The sequence below is a fragment of the Balaenoptera borealis genome, assembly GCF_965194805.1.
Source record: "Balaenoptera borealis genome assembly, chromosome: 1".
Lineage (NCBI taxonomy): Eukaryota > Metazoa > Chordata > Mammalia > Artiodactyla > Balaenopteridae > Balaenoptera > Balaenoptera borealis.
This window is the reverse complement of record NC_138860.1, coordinates 161,732,123-161,758,704: the sequence shown is the minus strand read 5'-3', so window position 1 is coordinate 161,758,704 and position 26,582 is coordinate 161,732,123. Positions and strand designations below refer to the sequence as shown.

Genomic DNA, 26,582 nt, shown 5'->3' with positions numbered 1-26,582 from the left:
TTAGAAGTTCCTGAAGGGCAGGCATTGTGAACATTGCTTCTGTTTCTCATTACAACCCCATGAATTATTATCCCCAATTTATGCATGGGGAAACTTTCTTCCTTATTTTCTTCCTTCTCCTTCCTGTTTCCCACTTTCTCTCCCCTTCCTCTAGGAAGCACGTATGGTTTTGGTATTCCCTGTCTCTAATCCGGAAAGAGATTTAGAAGGGCTAAATGTAGAGCTGATTACGATAAGGGCCAGGGAGGCTATTTGCTCTAGGTTACACACACATGAATCACTCAAATATAACCTTTTAATTTTATGTCTGAATAGAGTTGGTGTGCATGTGTGAGTGTTTTTGTTAAATGTAAATATTTAAAAGGTACTGCACTTTTTGTTCCATATTTTGTCATGTGGTCATTTACTTGTAAATATTCTGCGAGTCATAAAATTGAGAAGAGGCCCAGGTTCAGAGAAGTCAGGTAACCTGACCCAAGTCTGACCCCTGGTAAGCGCCTAAGCCATGACTGGAACCCAGGATGTCTCCCCACCAGGGGCATCACTGCCTCCAAATTGCAGCAAATGATTCCAGTACGGTCTATCATAGGGGTTAAGTTCTGGGATTTAGTTAGATAGATGTGTCCCCTTCAAAATTCCGACACTTTATGAACTTGGCAAGTAATTCAGCCTCCTCATTTGAAAACTGTAGGCCGTAATGGTACCTACCGCAGAGAGTTCGTTAGAATTAAATGAAAATGCGCTTGAAGCACTCAGCACAGGCCTGGCATGTACTCAGCGCGCAGTAAATGGTAGCTGTTATTATAAGAATTGTATTTGTTGAATGAGTGACTCTGGCATATAACGCTTGCATTCAGCTTGAAGCTTGCAGCCGTCACAGCCGTTCAACTGAAGGGGTGGGAACTTGCCACTTTTTTCTGTAAATAAAATCTTTGTAGGAGGATAATCACTGGTTGGAAAGTGTGAGCCTTGAGGGAACAAAGCTCTGATCCCCAGGCCCAAGAAGCACCGAAGAGAAGTCTTCCCCGCGCGCCGCGGCCACCGTGCAGAGCCTCCCCCGGTCTGAGTGGCAGCCGGCTGGCCACGCCCAGCCCGGGCAAGGTGCCTCAGAAGCCGGGTTTTAGCCGAGTGGAGCCGGATCCCTTCTAATTCCGCTCATCTTTTTTCTCTTTTTTTCCCCCGCTCATCTTATTCTCGGGGACAACACCCTGCGCGCGGAGAGGAAGGACTCCCAAACCGCTAGACGGAGGCTTCCGCGCGGCCCCAGACCTGACCATCTATGGTCACAGAGCGCACCGAACAAACAGGAAGTGGGGCGAGCTTCCACCTTCTCAGCCCGGGGCAGAGCGAGCGGGGCGGCGGCGGGCATGCCCAGAAACGCGGGGTTGGGCCCGAGCGCCCCCGTCGACCCCTCCCCACACCCAGCCTCCGCAGGTCCTCCCGAAACACTGTCCAGAGCAATGGCCTCCCCACGTCACAAACGAGGAAACCGAGGTTTGAACGTCCAGAGGGAGGCGGAGCTTAGCCTTGATCCCCCTCGGAGAGTAGACAGCCGCCCGTGATACCCGCCCTCAGAGAATCCTCCGGCTATGACCCTAATAGGGACTGAAGGATTGAACCCCTTCCTGACTACTGTGAAAAGGAACCGGCCTTTGCTAATGAGGCCAAACTGACAGGAGAATTAACCACTCATCTGTCCTCCCTCTCCGGGGGTGGAGCTTAGCCAGTAACTTCGGCCCTTCATTGGTCCGGGTGATTCCGGCAGCAGCAGTTGATGGAAGGGCGTGGCCTAGCCTTAGGCACGCCCCCCGTCGATCCCGCCTTGAGGGCGGGACTCTTTTCCCAGGCTAGTGGGGATTCTCTCTCCCGGGCGTGGCGAATAGGGGGCGGAGTCAAGAGCGGAGCTGCCAGACTTCCTCCCCGGTCCCTCCTCTGGGCCGGCGTTTCGGCTGGCGGTTCATTTCCGGTGGGGGTGCCGCGCCCAGTGAGGGCCCGGAAGTGGGTCGCGCGAAGATTGCTGGGCGGTTCTTGCCGGAAGTGGAGAGCGGCAGGGCTGATCGCAGTCCCGAGGTGAGGCAGATCTCTGAGGTGAGTGTGCGCGGCGGGGTAGGGACTATGGTCCCCTCCGCGGCCCACTGGCCCCTGGCGTTGTTAATGACCCTTCTGGCCTAGGCGCGTGCGGTGAGCCCCCCTGAGGCGGCCGGCTCCGGGGCCCTCAGGCCGACCCGGGATCCTGGGCGCGGTCTTTTAAGGTGGGGCCGCGGTGACCAACTGAGCCAGGCTCTCCTGGGGAGGTCCCTTCCGCTGGACTTCGCGGTTCTGGCCATCAGCCTCAGCGGAGGCCTGATTCCTAAGGTGCTCTAACTGAAAGGAACCTCCGAGACCTTAGAATCTTCTCTATCCCTGGTCTCGCCCCCATTGCTTGGATGGGTAAATTGATCCCCGGAGAGAGGAGGCTGGTCCAAGATCTTACAGCGAGCGAGGGAAACAATCGGAATCTAGACCTCAGTTCCTTAGATTACCAGCCCCAGATCCTTCCCCCGTTCATTTCCCAGGAACCTCTCTCTGCCTTGGGGTGGTCTTCCAGTAGGTATCGTCTCGCGGGCAGTTGCAGGTTAAAGGCTACACGCTGCTTGGAACTTTTTAAAAATGCAGCCTGTTTGGAACGCCTGGGCAGTTTTTTTAAAAAGAGAGGATCGGGTTTTTGTGTTTGCAATCAGAGAGCCTCCCCTTTCTCCTAGTCTATAGCTCTGATCCTGAAAAGCCAAGTTAACTTTGTTGAAGGTGTTGCATACTTCTGGACGTGAAACCAGTTGGCTCAGTTTTGGTCTGGTCCCACTGTCAAGCATCGGTAGCCATAGGCGCTTTGTTTAACTTGTTTGAGCCTGATTTTTCTCATCTTTTAAGTGGAGATCTCTGCTCACCTCACAGGATTAAATTCAGTGCAACAAATTGTGTTTATTCTTTGTTAGGCACTCTGCCATATCCAGGGAAGGCAGAAACAAAACAAGGTAGACCCTGCCCTCACGGAGCTGACAGTGTTTGCAGGGAATCTAACAAATAATTATAAATGTGATTAGTGCTGGGAAAGAAGAGCAGGGTGCTTTGGCAGTATGTAACGAGGGGCTCAGGAAAATCCCTTCTGCAGAAGCAGGATTTAAGATGAGTTTCGAAGCATGAAGAGCTCAATGAAGAGAGCATGAGAAACTTAAGGCAGAAGTTAGTATCAGAACTGTCAGTTGAAGCTCTTTATAGGGATCCCTGTTCAAGTGAAAACCGGGGCAGCCCAGCACATTAATCATTCACCAGCCATTTATTGAGCCCTTGATACGTGTGAGGCACATGTTCAATGAGGCACCTAGCCCTGGTGACTAAGGATACAGTAGCTCTCATGGAGTGGAGGAGGAGGCAGACAAGTAAATCGGGGGTGGCTTACAGTGTCATAGTGTGTGAGCACGGGGCTCTGAGAGGAGGAATACCTGAGCCAGCTTTCCAGGCTTTGGGGAGGAAGTGGGAGGCTAAGTCCTGCAGGATTTGTTTAGCCGTATGGTGAATCTGGAAAAGGGATTTCCAGCCAAAGGGTCCAGTGCAAGGACATGGAATCTGGACATGTGAAAGACCATGACTGGAATTCCAGTAATGCTCAGAGAAGTGGAGGAAGTGGGTGGGGTGGGGGTGGATCACATATGAAGGCCCTTGTAAACCATGCTAAGGAATTTGGAGCTTACCCTGAAAGCTGTGGGGAGGCTTTGCAGGCTCTTATTTAGGAAAATGATGTGGTCAGATTGATGTTTTAGTTCGGCCTGGCACGGGGGAAGGAACATAATGGGGAAGTAGACCAGTGTTTGGAAGCTTGAACATGGCTTGAACCATGAAGACAATGAGAATGGGAAGGAGAGGAGGGATCAAATTTGAGCAATATTAAAAAGATGGAATCCATAGAGTTGAAGGCTGATTGTTTATGGAAATGAAAATGTAGCAGTAGCCTAGGGTGATTGTCTGGTTTTCTGGTTTAGGGAACTGGGTAGCATCATTCACCGTTATAGGTACTGTGAGAGGAGGGTTAAGTTGGAGAGGTGACATGGAAAGAAAATGAATTTTGGACATATTTAGTTTGAGGTATTTGCAGCACATCTAAGCAAAGATGTCTAATAAGGTATCTCAACTAGAAGAAAGAGCAAGAGAAAGATGTGGAGGCAGGAGAGGGTTTATATTGTTCAGGGAAGTACTGGAGCCTGGGGTTTGTAGGAGAAGATAAGACCAGAAAAAAAAGGTAGGTGCTGCCAGGTTGTGAAGGGCTTTTGATGCCTTGTATGAATGCGTTTGGATTTATTCTATGGTTGGTATTTTGCTAATTGTTTGACTTGCTGCTGTCCAGTATAAAGAAATTTCTGTTGGAATTTCCCCCCTTTTTCTTCCCCAGAAATACTTCATCAATCAGATGGACATAATTTATGTTTCAGAGGAGTTTAAATAAAATGGTAACTGTGAAAGTACTTTCTCAAGTATAACCTGTCAAGCAAACCAAAAGTGGTGGTATTGTTAAGATTCAGTGAGTGTATTTTTGCTTTGAGGAGGTTAGCTGTTTAGTTTGTAAAATGTTTTGTTTCCAACCTGAAGGATGAACTTTTTTTTCACCCCTTTTCTTGCTTATATATACCTTTGTTTAGTTGCAGTTATTTTTTTAACTAGGGACTGAGCCTTTAAAAAGTGACTTCCTCCTTTCAGTTTTCTGTGAAGTATGGTGAGTCAAAGATTCATTTTACTTAAACAAGCAAATGCAGTGTCATTGAAAGTTGAACCCTCTGGTTTGAAATTTAATCCTGAGATTTGAAATCTGAGTATCCTCAAGCTATATCTTAGCCAGTCCTAGTGATTATTCCTTTGACTTGTCCTCATCAGTTTCTTTCTTTACTTTCTACTAAACTGGCTTTCGTATCTATACTTCAGCTTCTCTACCATAACCAGACTACTCTTTTAAAAAGAACCATTTTCATCTTGTTAACCCTTCACTGGCTTCATTTTCCCAAAGCATGAAGTCTAAACTCTATTGTCCAATTTACAGAGTTCTCCACAGTCAGACCCTCATCTTAGTTTTCATTGGGTGAAATTCTAATTTAGAAAGTCCTGAACTATTACATCAGCATTTTATTTGTACCTCTTGCACTTACCTTTTGCTCATTATTACATTAGAACAGGGTTTCTCAACCTCAGCATAATTGACATTTTGGGCCAGGTGATTCTTCATTTCGTGGGGTTGTCCTGTGCATTGTAGGATTTCAGCAGTATCCCTGGCCTCTACCCGTTAGATGCCAGGGGCACTCCCTCAACTGTGACAACCAAAAATGTCTTCAGACATTGCCAAATGTCTCCTGGAGGACAAAATTGCCCCTGATTGAGAACAGTGCATGAGAAAATATCATAGCTCTGACTGTGCGGTGTCTTATCTCTCCAACTCAGTTCTCTGAGGGCAGGCTCGATGGCCGTGGTTAGCACAGTGTATGGCACATGATAAACGCTGGGTACCTTGCAAGGAATAAATCATGGGTTTCACTGAGGCATCAAGAATTATTGTTCATTCCAGGAATTTCTGGGTGGGCCTTGAAGAACTTGCCTTTTTGTGTTTTTTTTCCCTCAGAGGATATGATCTTAATAGAGAAAGGCCATTGTTTAGGCCCTCACTAGAAATGAGGTTGGTGTTAGTTGACAGCGCAAGTCAGCAGATTTATATTTCCCCTATACTGGGGCTATATAAATTCCTGTTTTCTTTGCCTGCATTTAGACAGCTTGGTTTAGTGGACAGGGATTATCATTTATTTTACATTGGATGTAGTTTATGATGTTGCTACTCAAGATTTATTTTGACTGATAAAATTATTGTACAGTTGACCCTTGAACAACATGGATTTGAACTGCGCAGGTCCACTTGTACGGGCAGATATGGAGGGCTGGCTGTAAAGTTATTGGAGGATTTCCCACTGCACTGAGGGCCAGTGCCTGTACCCCCATGTTGTTCAAGGGTCGCTGTAGTTTCATCATCCTTAAATTAATGCAGCTCTAGCATTCACCATGAAACTATTTGTTCTTGATATACCATCATGTAAACCTAATAAAAACCATCAACTCTAAAAATACTCCTCAGCTACAGGGCAGCTTTGTTTGCCTTGTATTACCAGACCTGTTGTATCAAATTTTTCTATTCTACTGGAAAGTAGTTATAGTTGAAATGTTTAATGGAAGAAGTGAGCTTGCTTTTTTGTTTATTTTTTATTTTTTTTCCCCTCCAGAGGTCATTAAAATTCCTACACTTAAGTTAATTATAGACTTACAGCCGCAGATCTTTTCGTATCTCTAGCTGTAGCTGAATCATGGCTAGGGACAAATGGCATCCTTGAATCTATCTTTATGCATGAGAATGGGAAATGCTGTTCTGTTTACAGCAACTACCAGTTGAAATCAACCAATGCAGTTTTTCCTTATACAACATAAAAGATTCCTGCTGAATGCTTTTATGGTGTTAGTCTTCGTAATATTCCTTGAATGTGAGAGAGAGGGGAACCCTTGACCACACAAGGTTATCTATTTGCCCCAGAGCATTGAAACAGCTAGTGCTCAAGTCTGACTTCAGCTTGTACACTATTACTAGCTTTACTCACTCCTGGAATTTTAGATAGAGGACCATGTTTAATGGTCAGGAGACAAGTGCTGATATTGGGTAGAATTCTTTCCCTCCGCAGGAGACAGGCCTTTCTTTCTGTTTTAATCTAAACCTCAGGTGGCAGTGACTCAGGCACTAAATGTCATTGGTTTCATCAGAGAAACCAAATGCTTGGGGAAGAACAGTGGCTCCTGATTTGGGTTAGATTTAGATGGCATCTTACTGGGGCAAAGTGGTGTCTGTTCTTTGGTTTCTGGGTTAAATCAGCCAACTTGTAAGTATCCTATTAGCATGTGTAGATTTTGCTCTGTAACATGTTAGAGCCTAGTGATGAGAATTTCTATATTGTTAGGAGTAGAACTAACTAATGCCTTATAGTTTAGTGGTAGCTTAGGAGAGATATCCAAGTGGAGCTGTTTTGTTTTGTTGTCTTCTATTATAAAGAAATTATATTACTATGTTAAAAAAATTTTGGAAAACGGGGAAATTGTCTAAAACTCCATCACTCGAATGTGACAAATACTGTAAATTTTGTGTTCTTTTTCAGGTCTTTTTCCACAGTGCATTTAGCTCTTCCCCTGTAATTAGAAGTCTAAGCTAACACGGCATTGAACATCTTCATGCCTATCAGTTTTCCCATGTTAGTATTATTTTCTTAGGATAACATCTAGGGAACAGAATTACAAAGCAAAGGCCAACAGAAGCATTTTGAAGCAGATCAGTTGGGCTACCATAGCATACAGGGTGACTTGTATAGTTGCTTTCTTTTCGATTTTACTTAAGGGTATGACTTAGAGGAACAACTACCTGGCAAAGTAGAAAACATTTTAAGCATAGCAACTTCTTATGAGTAGAAATTCATTCCACTGCCTTAATTGCCTGGTGAGAAGAGGCAAGAACTGCAGGAGTAACCTGGTTCCATTTGCTTCTGAGTGACAGGCAGAAGGAACTGGGTTGCTTGAATTGTTAGAATGATGAGACTATGAAGCAGCTTTGGCAGGAATCACTGACCATTTCTGATTTTGCTTGGTTTCAGACTACAGAAGAAATTGCTGGAGAATCAAGCTCCTGGTTTCTTTTCACTCTGCATGATATCCCTCCAAAAGCCTATGCAGTCTCATGACTTTATGACCTTTCCTTGCTGATGACTTTGTAAACATTGATCTCTAGCCTTGATCCTTCCCCAAGCTCATTTCTAACTATTTACTGGACATTCCCACTTGGAAGCTTCATCTTCTGTTCAAACTGTGTATCCAAAACTGACCTCATCTTCTTGCCTTAGCTAGACGTGCCAGAAACCTGTTTTTTCCTATAGTGTCATCATTCTCTTACTCCCCTGGATTTGCAACTCTGGAGTCATCTTTGACTCCCTTCTTTGAATGCTGCTGTAATTCAGTAGTCAGTACCACACAGTTAATACTTGTTCTGTGTTTAATGCTCAGTTGTTTTGTGTGACCTCCAAGGGCAGAACCAAGATCAGTGGGTGGAAGTTGCAGGGAGACTGGTTTTGCCTCCATATAAGGAAGAACTTTTAAATACTTTGAGCTGTGTGAATGGAATGGGCTGCCTCCAGAAGTCTTGGGTTCTCCACACTGAAGGTGTTTGAATAGAGGCTATCTGACTAATTGCTGAGAATGTTGAAAGGTCTGTTCTGTCATCAGATGGTGCTTTCTAGACTCCCTCCTGATCCTGAGAGCCAGTGATTCAGTGGAAGGTAGCTTTGTCACTCCTGCTAGACTCCCTCAGGGTAGAAAAACTATTTTACTGTTAATTCAGGTGCTGGTCACTTAGCGGCCTAAAAGTGATTATTTTTTTCCTTTGCAATACCAAAAATATTTTTTACAGTACCACTTTTTTATTTTGCAGCTAGTTGAACAGCTTTCAACCTAACCTAGACCCTAATATCTTCCGGTTTTTTCCCCAAAACCCATTCTATCAGACAGTACTTGTAAAAATTTTGCTTTCATCACATTATTCCTTCTCTCAGAACCCTTGAATGGCTTCACATTTATCACAACATCAAATTCAAATATTGCCCAGGTTTCAGTGTCCTCCATAACCTAGCCCAGCTTGCTTATTTCCCATGAGACTATGTGGGCTAACCTTCTCACACTTTCTGTACATAGCCTTCTTGGTCTCTCTTTGCTTTTGATTGCTCTGGAATGTCTTCCCTTTTTTCTTTTACTTTTTCTGTCAAAATGCCCCACTTCCCTCCTGAAACCTCCTGAGACTACCTTTAGTCCTCATTGATTTCTTCTCCCAGCATGTAGTCATCTATACTATATAATTCAGGACCATACAACATTCTGCAAAGAAAAAGCTCCACTGTATTAACTGATAACTTTAACTTTTCCCAATCCAAATGAAATTAGTTAATCTCTAACAGAACTTTAAAAAATATAGTCTTCAGTATTTAGTCGATTGGCATTTCATTTGCGTTGCCCTTCCCAATAAGAATGAAAGCTTCTAGAGGGCAGAGACCGCAAGTCTTCTGTTTCTTCAGTAGCTGTCACAATGCTAAGCACTTTCATGTTGAGTGTCTTCTGTGTGCCAGGTTGTTCTAGGTGCTGCAGATTTGGGGGGTGGGGGCAGCTGGGGGAGCAGGGGTGGGGAGAATGGATAAATTGCCATGTTTCTGGAGGCTGTATTCTAGTACATGGTATGCAGCGATAACATTTTACATTTGAACTGCATTTTAAGGCTCCCAAAGTAACTACTCATCTGTAAAACCAACTCCTTTGATCCTTACATCTCTGTGTGCTAGGTGAGGGTCCATTAAATGACTATCCTAAACTTACACAGTTAATACGTGGCAGAATTGGGACTCAAACCTTGGTCTCCTGAATCCAAGTTTTATTTAGACTTGGGTAATTAGGACTGCCTCTCCTTCTGAAGCTTTTATGATGAATGCTTAAATAGTTGGGAATCTGTACCTTCATTTACGGAGGCTTACATATAGTTCTTGGCTACTGTCAGTTAGAAATGGCAGGGAGCAAGATTAGGCAAAGCTCTAGTTTTCTGCTCTGGCAATTCTGTATTCTTGGGAAAAACCTTATTTTAAATATTTGCTTTCCAAACATGTGTCATCTGTACTGAATGTGAAAAAATATTGGCCTCCGTAGAGGAAATTGAGAGCAGAGGAATTGAAAGCTGCTAATAATGTGCCTAAAGACACCATAAAGAGACCTTAAACCCACAGTGCTGTGCTCAGCAAACAGCTGGGGCTGGATGCTGTGAAGAACCCGTTAGTCACTTAATTGCTTAAAAGAGCCTCAGAAAATTTGTGCTCAAGGCTAGGTTCTCTCCCCACCGGTTGTTTGATATCTAGCAAGCTTTTTAACTTCTGTCAGTTTCTTCATTCTAAAGATGGGGATCAGTATCTTTATAACATATGTCACAGAATTATTTTAAGTCTCAAAAGAAGCAGCAGTTTGATGATATAAAGCACCTACAATTCTAAAGGAGTTCTGTTTTTAATTAATATTATATCGTCTAATAAACAAGGTTATCTACCTTATGGCACTTGGTTTGAAGATCTCTATATCAATTTAATTTGTGCCCAAGAAGGCAGCGTTTATTTGAAAGATGGGAATGTTTGTTAGAGCCTACAAACAGGCAAAAAAAAAATGTTTTTTTAAAGAAAGGGAAACGCCCCTCGCACTTCTCCCCAGATTTGACACAGAGAGGAGATAGCCAGACTTGCGTTGAGGGGAGAGGGGGTAAAGGCACTTATGTATTTATTTTTCCCAAGGACCTTTATTAACCTATTGTATTTATAGTGCCTACCATGTTTATAGTACTGGAATTACAAAGGCAAGACATGGTCTCTTCTGTAGGGTGACTAATTGCCTGTTGACTATTAAATGATTTTAAACCAGTGTGTTAAATGTGTGGTAGAGATAAGTACACAATGATATGTGGGAGCACATATTGGAACTGCTTCTTGGGGAGGTGATACCTTGGCTGAGACTGAATGGACAGTAGGAATTCTGGAGAGGGGGCAGATTGAGAAGGGAAAACATACCAAACTGGAAAAGCTTCCTAGAGGAGGTGACACCTTAACTGAATCTGAAAAAGGCAGTAGGAGTTATGAGAAAAGGAACAGGTTGGGAAGGGAAAGCAACCAAGCAGAGTGGATAGCACTGTAAAGGCTCAAAAGTGAGAGAAAGCATAACTCTTTCTGGAAAATGCAAGTAGTTCTGGGTTGCTGTAGAATGTTGAGGAAAGGTGTGGCAGGAGATAAAACTGGCAGAGTGGTAGGAAATAAAGCAGGGCCAGATTATGGAAACCCTTGCTTGGACTTTACTCTGAATCACTGTGGTAATAAGGAGAATGGATAAAGAGGGTTTGTAACTGGAATTAGAGGAGACTAGTGAAGAGGTTATTGCAGTAATCTAGGCAAAGTCATGATGACCGAATTTTTATCAATCAGGATGAAGACAAGGGGCATCTATTTATGATATGCAAGATAGAGCCTATGGATTTTGATGACTGATGAAATTAGTAAGAAGATCATTTAGTTAATGTTTATGGAATCCTAACCATTTTTCAGGACTGAGCGAGCCAGTCACTTCCACATGTATTTCCTCATTTATTCTCACTACAGCCCTTTGGATTTTATATTGTTGTTGTTCCTGTTTTACAAATAAGGAAGCTGAGGTTGAGAAAGTTTGGTAACACTCAGACACAGAGCCAGTGAGTACCACTGTTCAAACTCCCAGTCTCTCTGACTTCTCTAAAGAACAACGCTCTTAACCACTATACTGTACTGCTTAACAGTTTCCAGGTTAGTATCTTGATTGCTGGTAGTGCTGGATTACTGAGACAGTGAGTCTGTGGGAGCAGTGCTAGGGAAAATGATGAGTTCTGTTTGGGACATTTCAGATGTCCTTTGGGACATCCAGGTAGAGATGTCTAGGTGGAAGCTGGATCTAAAATTCTGAATCCCAGAAGGATGGCCTGAGCTGAATATACTGCTCTGGGAGTTGTTAGTCTATAGGTGGTTGTGGTGGTATCACTCAGCAGGTGGACTGGATAGTAACGCGATAATGGTAGTTGACGGCTTTGGAGTGGACATGACCACCTAAAGAACGAATATGCGTACATAAAGAATAAGACAAGGTGTGTCTTTCGGTCCTTCAATTCTAGACATTCTTTCCCATAACATATCAAATTTCACTCCACCCCCATCAAAAACAAAAAACTAGGAACTGTTCTCCTATATTTGATTAGTGGTGGAATGAGATTAGCTATGATAGCTGTTTTGTCTTTTCTCATTCTGCTTAAGTTAAACAGCAGAACCATAGCTTGTTTAGCATTGAAAGCTTACAAGTACAAGTAAAAGATGGAAAAGAAGGAAGCAAAATCCATGAAGCTGTATTATTAAACTTTTCAGATTGGTAAGTATTCACGAACCCTGGCAGCCTTTAGAGATGCTTGTACTGTGTTACCATGTTCACATTGGCCGCAGCTTATAGCATCCATTATGTCCGAAGGAACATGTTTTATAACAGAATGGGTGGTATTTATTAATGCAAGGTAGCTTGGGAGTTTATTGCAGTCACTGCCTTTTCCCCTGGGATTTACAGAGTGTGGTGGATTATATGTGTCTGTCCCTGGATAGTACCCAGAATGAACAGGGCAGCAGTTTGGATATCTGGGTGATTGTGCCATTACATAAGGGAGAGTATATTGGATGCTTCTAGTCTGCTCCATAGTCTGTTCCATTTTGAGTAGAGTACAGATTTGGAGGCTTCTGCTACCTCTTCAGGCCGGCGAATGGAAAGGTTTATTTGGTTCGCATTCTTATTTTTTTCCTTGATTCTTTTTTAAACAACATTCTCTGGCAAATCACTGGGCTCTGAGAGATCAGAGCCTGTACACGGAAAAGAATGGACAGGGATGATAGTGTCTTCCTTAGTTTATCTTTTGAGTTGCTTCTCTCTTCCACAGGGAAGACAATGTGTGTTAAATGAGATATTCTGTCATGTAGCTGTCTTTGAGGGAATTATAATTGCTATGGTCATTTTAGGTGGCTTCAAGGGAGTTGAGTTCATTCGGCTTCAGTTGCCTGAATAAATTAACGCTTTGAAATGGAATCTCTCCAAGTCAAGTCTTTGATTGTGATTACACTGACTGATTTTTATGAGATCACCTATAGTCTAAAGCACTTTATGTCGGTGCATATTGATAACATTAACACTCATTTATGTATATTTGTGGGTAACTTTCAGAACCCTTGTCTCTCTGGAGTTCTGGGATACTATACTTCAGGTTCATTAACTTCTAAAATATTTATTGAACACCTTCTACCTGCCAGGTAGTGGTCTAGATGACAGAGGGTAAACTTGTTTAGGAAACAAACCAGAGAAGGTCCCTTCTCTTTTGGAGCTTACTTTCTTTAGGATATTAGACATTGAATGAGGCTAGTTCAGATAAGTTGGTACTTGTGAAAGATCTGTAACAAGCTCTCTGGGTGTGTCTGTTCTCCTTCCCTGCTGCATATCCAGATCCTACCCACCCTCATGTGAAGCCCAGCTTAATTGGAAGCTTTGCCATAATAGCCTTATCTGATCCTTCCAGCTGATACATTCTTCCCCTCTCTGAAATCCTGTGTTATTCTCTCTGCAACTTATGTCACCTTAATTTTTTTTTTTCTATTTGTTTTACAGTTGTTAGTGCACATGTAAAGTCTCCTCTATTAGACTGTAAGTTATTGGGGGCAGGATAAATACCCTATCATCTTGGTTTTGGGCATTCCATATGTAGGCAGCAGGATGTTGTAGGAAAAAACACAGAACTTAGAGCCAGAAGGCTTGAATTTGAGGACTGGCTTCCCTACCAGCTAACTGTGAGACTATAGGCAAGTCATTTAACTTCACTGAAATTGTTTCCTATCTCTGAGAGGATAGTAGTTATCTTTCCATTCCTAAATAGTTGTTGAGAGGCTTAAACTGAGATAATATATGAGACTGTATTTTGTAAATTCTAAATTCTTACACAAATATTTATTTGATGATATCATAGTAAATATTCAGTAAGTATTTGAATGAGTAAGCATTTGCTTTCAGTTAACACTGTTTCCTGGGTAGTTCTTTTGCTTAATGAAGTCTTTATGATTTTGCAAATATGCTAGACTATCTTCCATCTTATTTTACTGTAAAATGATTCTGTTCCTCAGAATTGGCATCCTCTTCACTCCCAGGGCATTCTTTTTTTCTTTTCTCCCTAGGTTCTATGTAATATTAAAGCAACAAATGATATTTGATCTGTTTCAGCAGGTGCTACATTATGGCTGACATGCAAAATCTGGTAGAAAGGTTGGAGAGAGCGGTGGGCCGCCTGGAGGCAGTCTCCCAGGCCTCTGGCACGCACTGTGGGTATGCAGACGGTGCTGCAAAAGGTAAGCAGCATACAAGCCAGCAGAATACCTTGAGTGGTGAATACTTGGTGTCCTGGCCGGAAATTCTTCTGTCACAGTATATTCCTTCCTTTGGAGCTAACTCCCTAAAACGTTTAATCTAGAAAGTTCATTGCCTATAATTCGTATTGCTGTGAACAGATAAGGGAGGAAGTGACTTGTGCAGGGAGGCCTGTGGTTAAGTTATTTTAACACGAGAACTTCCTGCTTGTGTGATATTTCCTGTTCTTTCTTTAGCAAAATGACTCTAGTATAAGTCAAATGACAAGTGATATTAAATTTCCTCTCTCCAGACGATTGGCAAATTGGCCATTTTGCACATGCCCAATTGAATCAGATTGTTAGAGCTAAAAGGAACCTTGAGAGGGATCATTTTGTTTATTTTCATTCTATTGATAAAGAAAATTAAGCTCAGCAAGAAAAGGGGACTTAGCCAGGGTCGCACAAGAAGTTAATGGTGGTTCTGGAGCTAGAACACAGGCTCCTGACTCATGCTCCAGCCTTCTGTTTACTGTGTTACCTTGCCTCTCTGCTTTCATATGGAAGTGCCTTTAACAAATCCTCTTTCTGATGTGTGACCAATTCTTCGTGGTGTGTCTGTCTTCAGCAGGAACGACTCCGTATGTGCAAGCATTTGACTCTCTCTTGGCCGGTCCTGTGGCAGAGTACCTCAAGATCAGTAAAGAGATTGGGGGAGATGTGCAGAAGCATGTAAGGAGGTTTGGCCCTTTATTCCCTCTTTTAAGGACTGGTGGCTCTCTTCAGATCCTACTCATCCTTGGTTGAAGAGCCCCTTGAGAGGCTCCTGGCTCCTTCTCTTCTACCTGCACTGAGGAACTCAGTCCACGCACTGGAACATTTCCTCAGGTTTTTCCAGGCTCCCTGCTTTTATCACATATTCCGCATGGGCTTCTTTTATACAGATAGTTTGCTTGGTGCATAAAACGTGGCTTGGTTCATCTTTGTAGTGAGAACATGCTACCAGTCTGATCCCAGTGTGTTATATAACCAAGCCTGGGGTGGCTTATTCAAAGGAGTCATCATCATGACTTAGCATTTATAAAACTAAGCATGGTACTTATGCTAAAGCTATGCTAATGTGAGTTATTTTCACACTTAGCCCACAGTAAGAATGTGAAGTAGGCAATGACAGGTGCCTCTCCACCAACCTCCCTTCATGTGCTGCTACCCACGTTGTCACCCCCACCCCTACTCTGTCTCTCTCTCTGAGACCCAGAATCCTCCTGCTAGTCTTCTAAGTGATCCTTTGTCAGCAAGAACCATGTTTAGGATCTTCCTGACCCGTCAGCAAAACTGGTTGCTTGATCTTTGGAAGAGCTATTTGGAGCCTCTTATATACCATCTGTTGGCAATGGTGTTAACTCTAGAGAGTGGGACTGGGACTTAGGTAGGAGTGTGAGGCTTGCATTTTTACTTTATACAGTAGGTCACATTTGAAAAGGTTTTAAAACGTATCACTTTTATATATATATTTTTTACTTTTATATTTTAAAAATACAAATCCAGAAAAAATATATGACTTCAATTTGAATTTTTGTATTTGTAGTGCTTATAGCCTCATGTTTCTTAAACTCTTGGTCATGACCTTCAGTAAGAAATACATATTTGTGGGACTTCCCTGGTGGTCCAGTGGTTAAGACTCTGCACTTCCACTGCAGGGGGCATGAGTTCGATCCCTGGTTGGGGAACTAAGATCCCGCATGCCGCACGGCGCAGCCAAAAAAAGAAAGAAAGAAAGAAAGAAATGCATATTTGTAACTAAGATATAAGTTTCACATTATGCTACTTGTGTTGCCCTTTTTTTTTTGGAAATAATTTCCAGTTGATGTATTGCACTCATTGTTCTATTCTCCTTCACTTAATAAAGTGCTGGTTATGGGGTCACAAAGTTGATTTAATTATCTGTGATAGGTCATGGTCCAGCATTTGAAAAATAGCTTTAACACAGAGGAGTAAATACCTTGAGAATTTGAGGCATAAATTTAGGCTTTTGCTTTAACTCTTACCTCTAGTTCTTGAGAACAGATTTGGGAGGGCGGGGGAGGTGATGAGAGGTAAGAGGGATTTTCAGTGCACTTCATATCACACTGCATGTTCAGTTGCTGACTTGACTTCATCGAAAGCTAGCCCCAGTTATCTTCATTTCCAACTCTGGATTATATCCCTGATTAGTTCCAGCAGGAACAATGATATATTAGTCTGCCATCAGTCCCAAGAATCAGGAGTACTTGAAGAAATCAGCGTGAAGTGCCTGGGTTGCTACCAGAGTACGTGGAAGTGGAGGTTTCAGGTTATTCTTACCAGGACCTCTCCAGTTGTAAAGTGTCATTGATAGCTGATTCTTCTCCTTTCCTCTCCTTTTCAGGCGGAGATGGTCCACACGGGTCTGAAGTTGGAACGAGCGCTCTTGGTTACAGCCTCTCAATGCCAGAAGCCAGCAGGCGTAAGTTCATTACTAGTTGGTTTGATGCACAGGACAGGTTGAGAGCTTTCTGCTAAGCTATCACAACATGCTAAGATAGACCTACTAGGCTCATGTATGTTCACACCAAGTCCCAGAGGGAGAGTCAGATTTTAAGCGCCACTATGGGAATGTGCCATTGAGTATATATTTATTGGGCTCTAATGGCTTTTTTTCTGTCATTTTACTTAAGACTGTAGTTATCCCTGGGACTTTGCTGCTTCTCTCAATAGACATTCTTAGCCCAAATTCATCATATTGTCCCTTATGCCCTTTGGGACCTAGAGAGTGGTTCTCTCGCTCCACTATGAGTGGGCTCAGTAGGGCTGCTGGGGAGATCCTAAAACTCCTAAAGTACTGCTTCTCCAAAGTACTGCTTCTCCCCTCACCCTTCAGTGGTTAGGCATCTCTCTTTAACTTTATTCCTACCTCAAGATTTTATGCTGCCACAAGTATGAAAATAAATTAGAGAAAATTTAGATTTTTCTCAGAGCCAAACATTTTAGTTTTGTTTCATTTCTTCTTTTTGCATTTGGCTTTCCTAGGCAGAAGGCTAATAAAATAAGTCTTCCTACTAATGCTGTATTAAAACCTGTGAACCCTTGGCATGCCTAAATAATGTAAAAATAGCGTAAGATAATGTTAAATATGTTAGACTCTAATTTTTAATCTATCTCGAATAGTTAAAGCATTTTGTCTAAACCTTTTTTCCAAGCCCACACTTTCCACAACAAATCAGGCAGCTGAGACATTATTATCTTTCCCTTGCTTTAGATCGAGGATTGGCAGACTGTAGTCTGCAGGCCAAATCTGGCCTGCCACCTATTTTAAATGAAGTTTCTTTTGGAACACAGCCATGTCCATTTTTTTAAGTATTGTCTGTTGCTGCTTTGTGCACTACAACGGCAGAGTTGAAAAATAGCAACAGAGACCGTATGGCCTGCAAAGCCTGAAATATTTACAGTCTGGCTCTTTACAGAAAGTTTGCCGACTCCTGCTTTAGACTGTTCTCATGCTAAGATCTGAGAAATGAGATGTTCAGGAAACCAAGCTTCGGATGAAGGATGAAAACACAGAAACACAAGATTCATCCATTTTGCTGAGCTGTCTGCTCAAGTGCCAAGCCCTCTAATTGCATTTGATTCAACAGATCTCTTCTCAGCAGCTGCTATATGGCTAGCAATGTGTTTTGATTCAACAGATCTCTTCTCAGCAGCTGCTATATGGCTAGCAATGTGTTGAGGGCTATACGGATTATAAAAGAGGGCTAAGACAAAGCCCTTGTCTTTGAAGAATCAATGACAAAGAAAAGCATGTTTACATGGGTCCATTAATAAATTGTGCTGGTGTGTGATAAGGTGCCAGAATTGGTTATGCTGATGATAGATGCTGTAGGAGGCCGGTGTGGTTGGTGGAGTGCTGTCCCTCATGACGCAGAGGAGCACATGGATAGATGGAAAAAGAGGAGCCCAGAAATGAACTAGTGTCTCCTGTTAGTGGGACAGAAAAGAGGCAAGTGGCAGAAATGGTAGAATTTTGTGGTACAGCTGGAGTATGGGTCCTGATCATGAAGAACCACAAAATCCAGCCTGGGGAGTTAGAACTGTCTAAGGAGAGTGAGATGATGAGCAGTATTGTAGCCATGTGAATCTTTGCACGATAAATACAGAGTTTATTTGCATGCTTGTTGTAGTTCGTGAAGAATTCTTGCCTTGAGGATCAGAGTTGAGCAACATAAAGGCTTTTATAAAAATACACTAACCTCAGTCTTTTCTTGCATCTTTTTCTAGAATAAGCTTTCCGATTTGTTGGCACCCATCTCCGAGCAGATCCAAGAAGTGATAACCTTTCGGGAGAAGAACCGAGGCAGCAAGTTGTTCAATCACCTGTCAGGTGTCAGCGAAAGTATCCAGGCCCTGGGCTGGGTGGCTATGGTGAGCAGCACAGCTTCCATGGGAGGGAAGGGACAGATTGAAAGAGGCAAGGAGATATGGCTGGAGAGGCCCCAAGTCACTGACAGCTTCTCTTTTTCTAGTCTCCCAAGCCTGGTCCCTATGTGAAGGAAATGAATGATGCTGCCATGTTTTATACAAACCGAGTCCTCAAGGAGTACAAAGATGTGTAAGTCCAGCCTGTGCTCAAGGGGTAAAGGACAAACCCAGCTGGTTACTTGCTGGAGTAGTGCTTTGGGTTAAGTTAAGACTGCCTTTGGCTGCTGTGTTGGTTCTCTTATCTCAGGGCTGGTTTTTGGAAAGTTTGATAGATATTGGCTCATAGAAGCTGTATTTGCAAGCAAGCAGGAAGTGTTTCTGTTTCCTCTTCTGCTTTTTCTCCAGGGTTTGTAGAGGACTTTTGAGTCTTCTCATCCTTACCCTTCCAGGTTTAGGAGGTAAAATGGACTAATGCCCTTTTATTTGCCTATGTGGTCAAGATTTTGTTCCTTTGTTGAAAACTTCTAACTGGCCCAGTTACAAAAGATTCAGTAAGATTTACTAGAAAATGACCCTGACTATTCACGTGGTCAGGTAAAGTGAGATGAAGGCTGCCTGACCACTGCAGGTATTGCATAAGGGGAGTCATTGTACGTCCAACCACACATGTACACCAGTGCCTACTTCTCCATTGCTGGTTTTGAGCTGGAGTGACTGCAGGCAGCTATTACTTAGCTGCATAACTCTCCAAACCCTTCCTTTCTTCCGTCCATCATCAGTTAACCAACATCTGTGAAGGATTAAGCCTTCATGTGGGTGAAAAATGTCCCAGAACACCAGGCCGCTCCTTGATCCTTCCAGTAACCTGGGGTTAAACATCACAGTGTTTTCATTATACTCCACCATATACTCTGCAATTTACAGTTGAGGAAATTAGGCTTTATGCTAAACAATCATAAACTCTTCCAGCTAATAATGTATAAGAAGAGAGGAGGACTTACCTGGTGGCGCAGTGGTTAAGAATCCACCTGCCAATGTAGGGGACACAGGTTTGATCCCTGGTCGGGGAAGATCCCACATGCCGCGGAGCAGCTAAGCCCGTGCGCCACAACTACTGAGCCTGCGCTCTAGAGCCCACGAGCCTCAACTACTGAGCCCGCGTGCCACAACTACTGAAGCCCACGCGCCTAGAGCTGGTGCTCTGCAACAAGAGAAGCCACCGCAATGAGAAGCCCACGCACCGCAACGAAGAGTAGCCTCCCACTCGCCACTACTAGAGATAGCCCACGCGCAGCAGCAAAGACCCAAACGCAGCCAAAAAAATTAAAAAAAAATTTTTTTTTTTTAAATTAAAAAAAGAGAGAGAGAGAGGATACTTGAACTATAGTGCAGTGCTGTTTCTATAATTTAATACTGATTATTTCCTCCTAACTGGAAGTTTTTATTTTTAATTTCTTAGGAGGAGGGCATATTTTTGACATAAGGCATTATGCTATAAGGCAGTTGAGTTTCTTGGAGTCCTAGAGATCCACAGTGATGCTTAAGAGACCTCTCTACCATGGCTTCATGCACGGAATGTTTGCTTTTATCAGTTTTGTATATTAGGCTCTGCCTAAGGTCTACATTGAAATAGTGGTTTTGCTACTTTTAAAAAAAGTTTGAGGAATACTGCTGTAAGAGATAGAAAGATATAATCTGGAGTCCCTATCCGTATGGACTTTGGTCTAATTAGGGTAAGAGAATAGGTTCAAAGAAAGAAGGAAGGCTCAGTTACGATAGAAAAGCTGCCGTTGAGCAGAGCCTAAGAAATGCCACAGGCAAGAGGATGTGAGTTCACAGATAGGAGGGGATCTGGGATCACTATTGTAGTGTACCCTGCCTGTCTGTGATGAGTTCTTCTTTAATTCTCCCAGGGATAAGAAGCATGTGGACTGGGTCAGAGCTTACTTGAGTATATGGACAGAGCTGCAGGCTTACATTAAGGAGTTCCATAGCACTGGACTGGCCTGGAGCAAAACGGTGAGTGCTCCTCCCCTCCCTTCATCCCTCCAGGACTGGATCTACAGGTTTCTTAGACTTTAGCACTACCAAGGTCTAAGAAGGAATGTTAGTCTTCTCAGTGGAGGGTAGAAAGAAAAAGGAGAGAATGAAAGGGGAAAAAAGAGAAAAGAAAGCAAGGGTCAGAGAAGGAATAGTCAGTTCTATTCAGCGTCAGTAAACATGGGTCAGGGACAGTGATTGGGCTGGAGGAGAGATAGATGAATGAGTTACACTGTGCCAACCCTCAAGAAGCGTAAAAATACAAGTACGAAACCCCACTACAAATCACCAAGCTAAGTGCTGTAATAAAGGTACACACTACAGAGTATGAAGACGAGAAGAATGATTCTCACTGGGAGAGACTGTACTTTGAAGAGGTATACTCTGAGACTTTTCAGGTATAGGACAGAAGTGGGGGAAATGGGAATACTAGTAAACAGCAAAGCTTAAACAAAGTAAATGCAGAGTAAATGTAGAGATTGGTCATCTGGCTTCAATAAGGAGAGAGAGTCACCTATTTAGGAGGAAAGGCTGGAAAGGAAGGTAGTTGAGACTTTTAGACTTTATAATAGGTGATAAGTAACTATCAGAGGTATTTGAGCAAGAGAGTGATAATGATCCTATTTGTCCTTAAAAGAGTCTTAGTATATAGGTTAGGGGTAAGGGCTTATGCTCAGACTATGGAGGTGCTCATGGTGCTAGGGGCTGGTACAAAAAAGAATGAGATATAACCAAGGTAATAAACTGATTTAATGAGATTGAGGGGGTTGGAAGACTCAAAGAAGATGGAACGGTCAAGCTTGGATGATAATATCTCTCACTGAAATAGAGACATGGGTGTGATGGTGAAATCAGTCTTGGACTTTGTGAGTCTGAGGTACCAGTGACACACTAAGTAAGTATTTAGAACTATAGGTTCAGAGCTGGAATTAGGTAGAGGCCAATGGAAAAATGTGAAGGTTGAAAAATGGAGTTGAGTTGGATCCTTGGGAAAGGGTGAGAAGGAATAAAACCAAGTTGGGTGTGGGTAGGGAGCATTAATCATTGCATCAGGGGCCACAGTGGGTACCCCATGTATCTTGGACACATGCAGGGCCCTATTGGGGATGGTACAGAGGAGAAGAGAGGCTGATTGTGTTACCTGCACTTACTGTTCCAGGGGCCTGTGGCAAAAGAACTGAGTGGATTGCCATCGGGACCCTCTGCTGGATCGGGTCCTCCTCCCCCCCCACCAGGCCCACCTCCCCCCCCAGTCCCCACCAGTTCAGGCTCAGATGAGTCTGCTTCACGCTCTGCACTGTTTGCACAGATTAATCAGGGGGAGAGCATCACACATGGTAAGTGAATGCTTTGGCAACAAGAGTTGGTAAATAAGTTGTTTTGGCAAGAACTTACCAACTAGAGACCTGACAGTCTGTAAACCAGAACCGTGATTTGTATATGGGAGATTCATTTGGGGTGTCACATTCCTTCAGGTTGCCTAAAGGGATAGCAGAGCTGGCTCAAATGGAAATTGAAAATGGATCATTATAGTTGGGGGAATCTCTCTCCCCACAGGAAAGTGATTTAATATTAAGGGGCATATACAGAGTAGCTACCCTGTTGTGCCAAGACATGGTGCCGGCAGTTTTCCCCAGAGCTTTTTCCAGGTTACCATGTGGTCTCTTTAGGAGGTCATCGTGGAGGGGGTGGTTCATGTCCTCAGAGGGTGTATATTAGTCATATGGAAAATTTGCATAAGAATGACCTGATGTTGGTATAGAGAAAGTAGACACCCTTATACACAGTAGGTGGAGGTCTAAATTATACAGCACTCTCCTAGGAATCTACCTATAAAAACACTGAAAGAACAAGTTTTATACATTGTTATTCATAGTAGCTAAAAATGGTGTAACAACCTGTATATCCCACTGTAAGAGAAGTGGTTAACTGTGGTGTGTTCCTCTTGACACAATACTATGCAGCCATTAAATCTTTTTCTGCAGTGAACCATGCAGTGTTTAGGAGTGGTGGAGCTAAAACGCCAGTATTGGTTATATAGATTGGGCCGTGTCCATAAGCAAGGCATGTGTCAGCCTGTTGAGGGTGATTATGGAATGTTTTTCCTTAAAAAGAAAGATATTTTTATTTATTTATTAAATTTGTTTATTTACTTATTTTTGGCTGTGTTGAGTCTTCGTTGCTGCACTCAGGCTTTCTCTAGTTGGGGCGAGCGGGGGCTAATCTTTGTTGCGGTGCACAGGCTTCTCATTGCGGTGGCTTCTGTTGTTGTGGAGCACGGGCTCTAGACACGTGGGCTTCAGTAGTTGTGGCATGTGGGCTCAGTAGTTGTGGCTCACGGGCTCTAGAGCGCAGGCTCAGTAGCTGTGACGCACGGGCTTTGTTGCTCCGCGGCATGTGGGATCTTTCTGGACCAGGGCTCGAAACCATGTCCCCTGCATTGGCAGGCGGATTCTTAACCACTGAGCCACCAGAGAAGCCCCCAAAAAAGATATTGTTAGAAACTATAGGTTAACTTGAGAAAATTTTTATTTTGTTAATTGGTTAAACCAAATTTCTTAGCAGTGTGCATGCTTATATCTAAATAAAAAACAACTATGAATAGAAAAATTATTGGAAGGGGAGTTTCAAATGCTAACACTGATTGGGGATCGTAGGTTAGCTGTGGGTGTGGTTTTTTTTCCTTTTACCAAATTTTCTTTATTATCACATACTACTTTTTCTTCCTCTGTTGCTTTAAAAACTACATACTTATTTTGTGAGTATATACTGATACTTAGTATGTGTCTTTCTAGATCTTTGTACATACCCATCCCCCCATACACACACATTCCACTTTTTTTTTTTTTTTTTTTAAGTGGAACTTTATAATTTAGTCTTGGGGTAGAAGAAAAATTATAAAAGTGCTTCTCCAAAGCTGTGTGTGAGAGAACATCTCAAAGGCTCTGGTTTTGGGCTTTGAATTTTTTCGTAAGGGTCAGTTTAACTTCTGATAGCAGAAGTTGGTTATTGCCTCAGCCCAAAGCCCTGGTATGAAGGACAGGAACAAGGCAGCTGTTGTTCTTACAGCCCTGAAACATGTATCTGATGACTTGAAGACTCACAAGAACCCTGCCTTGAAGACTCAGAGTGCTCCAGTACGAAGTGGCCCCAAACCATTCTCTGCATCTAAACCAGGAATCAGTCCTTGCCCCAAACCAGTCACAAAGAAGGAGCCAGCTCTACTTGAACTGGAGGGCAAGAAGTGGAGAGTGGTGAGTTAAAAATGCCAGGACTGGGGGAACAAGGAGTGGGGACAAAGCGGTTAAACGGAGCACAGCCAAATGAGTACAGGGTTCTGGCTTAGATTGCAAGAATGAAAGTTTGGCATAGCCTGTGTTTTGGGGTGGCATGTGCTTAATGATGAGATTCCTGAAAGGGGTATCTCTTTAACAGGAAAATCAGGAGAATGTTTCCAACCTGGTGATAGATGACACAGAGCTGAAACAGGTGGCTTACATATTCAAGTGTGTCAACTCAACATTGCAAATCAAGGGCAAAATTAACTCCATTACAGTAGGTGAGTTCTTGTTGACCTAGGCAGGCTCTGTCCTAGAGCTTGAGAGGGCTGGAACCATACCTACCCTATTTCTAGAGATTCTTAAATTCTTAATTCTTATATCGAGTACTTTCCTTTGAAGTTACACTGTTGACCCGCTCCCTTTCTTCTCCTAGATAACTGTAAGAAACTCGGTCTGGTGTTCGATGACGTGGTGGGCATTGTGGAGATAATCAATAGTAGGGATGTCAAAGTTCAGGTAACTTGATATCTTGGCTCCTTCCTTTAGTCCCTGAGGAATTAATTGAAAGAGACACAGCCGACCCACAGATGTTGCTTTGGTGGGAATCTGACTCTACAGAGTCTGTAAGCTGAGCTGCTTTGGATGTGGCAGGAAAAGAAGTTGGCCCTTATCACGAGCTCTTTCCAGTACCCATTCTCACCCGCCCCTAGTATCCAGTATCCGTTGTACACCTGTGAGTTTTTCATGTAATCCCGTGAAACAGTGAAAGCTTTTCCCACAGCTAACTTGTTCTGGCTGCTGGGACTCAGTGCTCTTGGTTTCCCCTGCAGGTAATGGGTAAAGTGCCAACCATTTCCATCAACAAAACAGATGGCTGCCACGTTTACCTGAGCAAGAATTCACTGGATTGTGAGATAGTCAGTGCCAAGTCTTCTGAGATGAATGTCCTCATTCCTACAGAGGGCGATGACTTCGTAAGTTCCTTGATCTCTTTAGTAGTATGATCTGAAATCAGAAGGGACTGAAGACTTGCGTTGGAGGAGAAGTCTTCCAACGCAGCTGATGGACACTCCGCACCAAGTGGGTGCAGCCCAGCAGTGCACACCTCAGGCACACAGACGCATGAGGTAGTCCCACGAAGCAGACCCCCGAAGGAGGGTGGTTTCTGCCTTTCTTAGGCAGAGCAGATGCTCAGGGTAGTCAAAAAGGAACGGGATTGAATCACAGCACCCTGTTGAGCTGGTGCCATGAAGCCATACACATTCCCATCTACGCCTCGGAGGTTTAACAGTCTGCAAGTTCACTGATCAGTGAACAGTAAGAGACAGACTCAAACCTACATCTGTCTAGCTTTGGAGCCTTTGTTCTCGTTCCTACACTGCGCTGCTCCTTCACTGTCAGCGGTGGGGGAGGTGGTCTGGAAGATGTGGCGCTGCCAGTTCCACAGCCTTGCTCTCAGGTGGATTCAGTTTCTCTCTCATTACATCCTACTTGCTCTCAGTGTAGTGCAAGCGAGCATTGAAAGTTAAGACTTAATTAACCCCAGTGTATTGCCTAGCTTGGGTTTAAAACTGTTGTTTCTTTATTTGCAGAATGAGTTCCCAGTCCCTGAGCAGTTCAAGACCGTATGGAATGGGCGGAAGTTGGTCACCACAGTGACAGAAATTGCTGGATAAGCGAAGTGCCACTGGGTTCTTTGCCCTCTCCCTCACACCGTGGGATAAATCTGTATCAAGATGGTTCTTTTTTTAGATTTCCTCTACCTTTCTGCTCTTAAACTGCTTCTCTGCTTTGAGAAGCACAGCTACCTGCCTTCACTGAAATATACCTCAGGCTGAGATTTGGGGTGGGATAGCAGGTCTTTGATCTTCTGCAGGAAGGTGCAGCTTTTCCGTATCAGCTCAACAGCCAGTCCATTCTTAAGGAACTGCACAGCAGGACAGGTGTGTTTTAGCTTTCAGCCTTTGGGGTTATTTGACCAACAAATAGTCTTTGGGGAAGGATAAAGTAGTCCCCAGGAATTAACAGATCACAATGTTCACACAAGTTAATATTTTTCTAACAATGAGCGTGAAGGTAGCAGAAGCTGGTGTGATCCTAGTTGGTTCTTCTAACTTAAACTAATTTTCACTGTTGACAAGTGAGGCAAGGGTTTGCACAGGACCAAAGGCTGAAGCTTGGCCATCTAGCATTCCAAGCAAAATGATTTCCTGTAAGCATTCCTTTTCTTCTGCATTCCATCCTGCATCTGCCCGAACCTGAGATAGTAGGTTGTCCTGTGTTAGCTGCTGTGGTGGTGCCCTGCACCCAGGCCAGCTAAAGGAGTCTTGGACCCTTCCTCTCTCTGGGGCCCCTGCCCAGCACCTTCCTACAGAGATGACTTAAAAAGAAAAAAAAGGAAAACCACACCATTCCCAGGAATCTGGCTTCTCTTTCTCCTTCCATGCTGGGTGCCCATCATCCATCTTCATTGCTTCCTTTGCCCTGTCATGCTCAACAGCTTTTGGCTTCTGTCTGGGCACCTGAACAGAGGACTAAAATCTCCACTGCAGGCTGGTTTTAGGTCTTGTGTAAAAATCTTGCACAGCATTGCTAATGTAAATTTCAGTTTTTCCTCTAGGACAAACACTTTACCAAAATATGCAACTTTTTTTGGTGGGAAGAGAGATTGTCCTGTGATTTCTACCCATTTCCTGAGGCCTGCGGAAATGAACCTTTATGTACTTAAAGTTATACAGAAAATAGAATAAAATTAATACCAAACTTGCTT

At 43.3% G+C, this 26,582-nt stretch overlaps 1 protein-coding gene across 8 annotated transcripts; it reads left to right on the top strand.

Moving 5' to 3' along the window:
• Positions 1 to 1,921: 1,921 nt before the first annotated feature.
• On the top strand, positions 1,922 to 26,579 carry CAP1 (cyclase associated actin cytoskeleton regulatory protein 1). Of its 8 annotated transcripts, none has more exons than XM_082388238.1 (13): positions 1,922 to 2,070; positions 13,939 to 14,060; positions 14,689 to 14,789; positions 16,465 to 16,542; positions 18,351 to 18,494; positions 18,596 to 18,681; positions 20,405 to 20,510; positions 21,691 to 21,868; positions 23,601 to 23,785; positions 23,967 to 24,090; positions 24,246 to 24,328; positions 24,643 to 24,786; positions 25,405 to 26,579. In XM_082388238.1, the coding sequence occupies exons 2-13, from the start codon at positions 13,949 to 13,951 to the stop codon at positions 25,486 to 25,488; spliced, it is 1,425 nt and encodes a 474-aa protein (XP_082244364.1). In that variant the 5' UTR covers positions 1,922 to 2,070; positions 13,939 to 13,948; the 3' UTR covers positions 25,489 to 26,579. The 8 variants fall into 8 exon arrangements, with proteins under 8 accessions (XP_082244364.1, XP_082244362.1, XP_082244363.1 ...); XM_082388236.1 differs by having other exon boundaries at positions 14,686 to 14,789; XM_082388237.1 differs by having other exon boundaries at positions 1,945 to 2,070; positions 13,936 to 14,060.
• Positions 26,580 to 26,582: the final 3 nt, after the last annotated feature.